The 6,003-nt window shown below is 39.7% G+C and overlaps 1 protein-coding gene across 1 annotated transcript; it reads left to right on the top strand.

The window, feature by feature from the left end:
* Positions 1-3,080: 3,080 nt before the first annotated feature.
* LOC119589594 lies at positions 3,081-5,792 on the top strand. Its single transcript, XM_037938193.1, has 5 exons — positions 3,081-3,112; positions 3,645-3,735; positions 4,275-4,372; positions 5,141-5,242; positions 5,708-5,792. The coding sequence occupies exons 1-5, from the start codon at positions 3,081-3,083 to the stop codon at positions 5,790-5,792; spliced, it is 408 nt and encodes a 135-aa protein (XP_037794121.1).
* Positions 5,793-6,003: the final 211 nt, after the last annotated feature.

Genomic DNA, 6,003 nt, shown 5'->3' with positions numbered 1-6,003 from the left:
TTTCTGTCCCTTCACCAAAACCCTTCTGCTATCCACCTCCTAAGTGTGAGAGCCGTGCTGAAAGGATGAAAAGGTGATTTGTGCCAGTCCTGAATGGCCTGAGGGAGCCATGGGCACGGTATTTCCCCTGCATTTAGTTACCAAGCCCTTACCCTCAAGGGGACCCTGAGGGGTGGACTGTTTTTTATCCCCAAAATAACCAGGCGTTACCATGGCCAGTAATGTAAAAACATATCCCCACTATTAGGGCAATGAGGCTTGCCCTTTATCAAATAGCCCCAATGTGTAAACCCACCCGATTCCCTGACCCCAGGCTCTCCTTTGACCACGGCTCTGAACACTGCAATAACTACCCCCTCATCAATGCCTGCTAGTACAGTAGCCAACAATCAACCCTTAAGGAACATTTCCACTCCTCCAGCATGCTCAACTTCAACACTTATCCCCACAACCTCCAAAATCAACAACCCCATCCTCCCTTATTAATACCTTTCAGCCTTATTGCCCACCTCTCATAACACTACCCCCCTCAACACTACTCCATCTTCGTCACGCCCACCACCCTTCTACTACCCCTAACTCTACAACAATCTTGAATACTCTCTTTAGCGCAGCCAAATGGGACCGATTTTTCGTTATCCTTCCCACAGCTCCCTACTCTGACAACACCCTTCTCTTCCAACAATGTCTCCAAAAACAAGTAGGTAAAGTCTCTTTCCGTAGCCGACCCGACCGCGTCCCGTCTTGTCACAGTAACATCCGAAAACCAAGCTATAGCATTAACAAAACTAACTGACCTATATAGTAACCCTTCCTTGCAGAACCCCATCCAACCTCTAATACTTGCACGGAACAGTTTTCAATCTCCCCAGCAAATTGCCCAATCTATGACAAAGATTGGTCAGACTGTGGAGAAGACTACTTGCCTGTCCTCACAGACTATGATGACAACATCAGTACAATGCCACTCTATTCCCCCCAGAGGTCATCGAAGAAAACCCACTAACATAGCCAAAATTACCTTCCGTAGACATGACCTTCCTTTAACGTCTACATAGGAGGAGAATCCCTCCCTGTTCGTCCATACCAACCTCCTCCACGTCAGTGCCAAAATTGTTGACATCTAGGACACCCAGCCAAAACATTGCCGTTCCACAGCCAGATGCCCACTATGTGCCCAACCTGGCCATACCCGATCTAACTGCTCTGCACAATCACGCACATGTGCCAACTGTGGCAGCCCCCATAATGATTTTATTAGAGGCTGTCCCACCTACAAATGTTGAGTCTGAGGTAGCAACTCTCAGATTCAAACTTGGACTCACACTACATGAAGCCAGACAGGAAGCACGTCGACGTGGTTCTCTCTTACTCCTTACTCCAGTAATACTGCTCATGTCTACCAATTCTCCTAAACCCACCCCCCCTACATCAACTCCCCCTCTTCTACCTCCTACCTTCCCCAGTCAAACTCTTTTGCCATCCTAAACCCAGACACTCCAATCTCTACTACAGATACTCCAATCATCACATACCAACCCCAACCCTTCCCCTCTCCCTCCTCGCACTACCCGTAACAGACAGAACAAACGTTCCAAACCCCCTCTTCCCCTACCTCACAAACACCTCACCTGTCCTTTGCCCCTACGCTTGAGACACCAATCTCTCTGTTCCCCCCCTCACAAGAAATCCTTTATCCCCCAAAACTCCCTCCAACCAACTCCTCAGAAGAAACTATTGAAAATATTCAAGATTACTTAATGAAAACTGACACTCAACCTCCAAATCTGTACAACTCCTGCTCCTTTCACACTGCAAGAACTGCTGGATATCCATCCTCTCTCCTAACGAATCCCCCCTACACCCTATCCTCCTAACCACCTCCCAACACAGCCCCCATTCCCCCCGATCCCAACCCCGCCACATTAACCCTCCCACCATCCCCTCTATCCCTTCCATTCCTCCTGGATACACCACGTGAATCCCTTATGTAACCTCCCGCCATCCCCTCTATCCCTTCCACTCCTCCTTGATACACACGTGAATCCCTTTATGTCACAAGTATCACCCTTCCACAGACCCTCTGTCTCCTAATACCCTCTAGTAGAGAACACTAACTCCCACACCTCTCCATTCTCAGACCTCTCGGTCCTTATCCCACCTCTAGCTGCTTCCCCCTCAAATCTCCAAAAAGTACTACAATCTATCACTAAAGTAAACTATCCTTCATGGAATATTCGCGGTTTCCGCTCCCAACAGACCTGACCTTTGTCATATCCTTTGCCTTCAAGAGACCTTTCTTAACACTCCTCCATTACCAATCCCCAATTATCATTTTGTCATTTTGTCTCTTCCCCACATTCCCTTCATGTCTCGTCCATACTACCTCTGCTTTCCCCCCACCTATCCTCCCTTCACCGACCTCCAACTATCAGACATCCTTACAGAATCCCACACTTTCTGTTTCAACAACCTATTCTCTTTCCTCAAATGCAAACATATCCTCCATCTAATCTAACTCCTTACCACACCCGACTCTAACCCTTTCACTCACCAATTCCTTTGCTCAGCTTAGACAACTAATCACTAACTCAACCACCCATTCCCGTAACATTAACTATAGTGCTACATGACCTTAGATGTCTAGCACATTTCTCTTGCTTTTAACCATTAACCATTAACCATTACAGTATTTATGCATTAAGGTAGGGTAATTGAAAATTATATTCTATAGAGGACAAAAAGTTGTAGTCATCAGTGCAAGAAATAATCTGCAGACATGAAAGGTAATTCCACAAATAAAGGAAAAAGACCACAGAAAGCACTGCTCACAGCCCAAGTCTGCCTGGTGCTCCTGAGATTCAACTCTGTCTTGCCATTTATAGAACGTGAAGACAATGTTTTCAGGGGGATGTTGGGGGCTAAAACCCCCCATCAACCCTCCCCTTGGGGCATGCCCAGTTACAGCAACTTACATTGTTAAATAAATGTAGTGACATGGACATACTCTGGTGGGTGCATCCACACTGTAAAGAATTTCTGCAGATAATATTATTGACTATTGCTAGAGAGCAGACCATATGGCTGTGTCAGCTCTTGATGTGGAAATCAAGTGACTTGAGGGATTTCTTTCACTTTGTCTGTGCCCTAGAATAAAAGTTTGTTTTCAGAATTGATTTTGGGATTGCTATTGAATTCACAAGGGTTTTGTTAACTCTGTTCAGTTAAGGGCTTTCGAATAAAGATATAAATGCCCAGAATAATACCCATCTTAAGTTATGGATCTGTCAATCAGTGTTCTTTAACTTTGTGCAGTTAGGCCAATTTGGTGTCCTGTATTATTTGGCCTGTAAATGTTATATTTTCTTCTTTATCTAATAAATTAGTTTTACTAATTATGTCATGAGCTAATGATACTTTGAAAAATGTTGCTTTAGCTTAGAATGTGTTTTCATAAATTTCATAAAGTCAAATTTATATATAGATGAATTAATTAGATATATTAATTCCTAAAGCCATGGTTTCTTCTGTTTTCCTAGTTGTATCTTATGCAAGTAAAACAAATTTAATTGCATAAGAAAATTTATAGCTCACTAACAAATAATATTGTCTTTAGATTTATAACTGACATGCTTCTTTTTCAGATCAGGTGTAAGAACCTTTTATAACATGGCTGGAAATGCTAACCAAGAAGGAAATAATGGGAAGAGAGGGAGCTCTGATAGTGATAGAAGGGTGTGATAGAAGGAAAAACCACGCAAGCAGAAATGCTGGTTGAATCAATAAAGAAGAGGCAAGCCTGCAATATACATGAGGTTTCCAGTAAAAATATATCTTCTTACAAGTTTTAGTTGCTTATGTAGGGTCTATTTTTAAAAAATAAAAATGCTTTTAGAATACATTTCTGTCTAATATTCAGTTCAATTCAAATACTGTTATGCTGAAAAAATGACATATATCATGCTTACCAATTTCTTTCTTGCTTTTTTTATTTGAGCATTTGCATTTGCTATTCAAGTCTTGGCATACAAACATATACAATCAGTTATCAGGAAGTAATGAACAGTAATGAAAACAATGATCTGCGACCTTAAAACTGATTAATGCTTAGAACACTTCATTTCATAGTAGGTTAAAACTGATTAATGCTAAGATTACTTTATTCATTGTAGCTTGAATTCTGTGTGGTAAGAGACCCTTCTTATTGACCATTTTTCATGCAGTTACGTCAACTCTTGTGTATATTAGGTTTTCACTGATAGATTTTCTTTCAGAGAGAGGAACACATATTGGAGGTATCATCAGTAGTTACTTGTCATGTGAAAAAAGACTTGGAAGACCATGCCATACATCTTCTCTTCTCTGCAAACAGGTGTGCATTTTTTTATACTTTTCAAAGAATAGTAATTTTCTGAAATCTTGCATTTATTAATTGTTCATGGCTATAATAACAATACAGGAGACAAAAATAGTGTGACCTTTTGTGTTAGCTTCATTGTCTCTCACACATTACTCTATTATCCCGAATTTAATATTTGTTGTAGGTATATTGTGAATTTTTTAATCTAAATTCATGTCCAGATCAAAGGACTATTCATAGGCCTGCTGACTATTTGAATTTCCCCCATCCTATTGCAAAATTGCCTAATCTCCTGTTTACCATTGTATCTCTGTTTTTAGTAGAAATGATTTGTAAAGTATTTTCTCTTGTTTTATCTTTGAAAAGCAATGTATGGGCCCATAAGGGAAATAGGGGAAAATGGTGGTACTAATAAGTGACCCCTTTATGCAACACTTTATAAAGCCCACATTTTTTCCTCCACCCATGTCCCCCTTTTATACAACCGTTGTCAATTCCCCATATAGGAAATTACAAAAAATGTACCTATCATGGTTAAAAAAGTAATCATTGTATATTTTTATAAATATTTCTATACACAAGGATACACCCCAATTTATTTGTTTTAATTGAAAATTTTAAGTTTTTAACTAATATTTCTTTAGTGAAATTGAAAAATTCAGACATTTTTTGCAGCTGTGGGGGACAGAGAAGCTGGAGGGCCAATACTGATAACAGTAAAGTTAGATCAAGAATTACAGACAGCATTTAGTTCTTCATTTGTTTTTTCTCTTTTTCCAGATGGGAATTATTGCCAAAGATTTTATCAGAACTGAAAAGTGGAACATCAATAATTGTAGATAGATATGCCTTTTCTGGTGTTGCCTTTCTGCTGCAAAGAAGGTATGATTTGAAAATGTTTTTTTGTATTAATGATGAGAAAATTCACACCTCTTTAATATGCATCTATTGATTTGACTTTTTCAAATCAATATGGTAAGTGTTATGTAAGTGGAAGCTTCAGTAAATGGTTCAGAAAAGAAGCATAGCTTTACTTGTGTTTGCATTTGTAGTAGCAACATTTATTTTGTTGCATTCAAGCTGAGACTGAATTTTACTTGTAAGATAAATGAAATCATATTGAATGTCTGGAAGTCTAAAAAAAGTTTAAGAACTGCAACCTATATCCTGTTTTCTATAATTGTTATACTTCTGCTGTCATTGTATAGCATTCTCTCACTGTGAAATATAGTATGTGTTCATCCATGTATGCAAACGTGTATAGACATGTAGATACATGCATACACACATGCATATGCACTTATGCATATGAAGTATAGCATACACACATATGAATACACACTATAGGAGCCTGGAAGATGGGCCCTACAAGAGTATGATACTTGGCAAGCTTAGGGTTCATAATAGGGGACCAAGATACATTGACTCCTAAATTTATTGAAAAATGATGATTGAATGTGCTGTATTACAGAGAGGTGTTACCCTGGCTCCCAACAGGGAGTCTGTTGTCCTATCCCCAAAACAGTGGTTTAGCATGTCAATATGAAAGTTGTTAAAATATTACCATATGGAGGGAAAACATGTAGACCATCACATGCTGCAATTGACGTGATAGACATAGGGAGTATGCAACATAACATTAC

Source organism: Penaeus monodon, chromosome 26, assembly GCF_015228065.2.
Source record: "Penaeus monodon isolate SGIC_2016 chromosome 26, NSTDA_Pmon_1, whole genome shotgun sequence".
Classification (NCBI taxonomy): domain Eukaryota; kingdom Metazoa; phylum Arthropoda; class Malacostraca; order Decapoda; family Penaeidae; genus Penaeus; species Penaeus monodon.
This window is presented reverse-complemented; position numbering and strand designations above follow the sequence as displayed.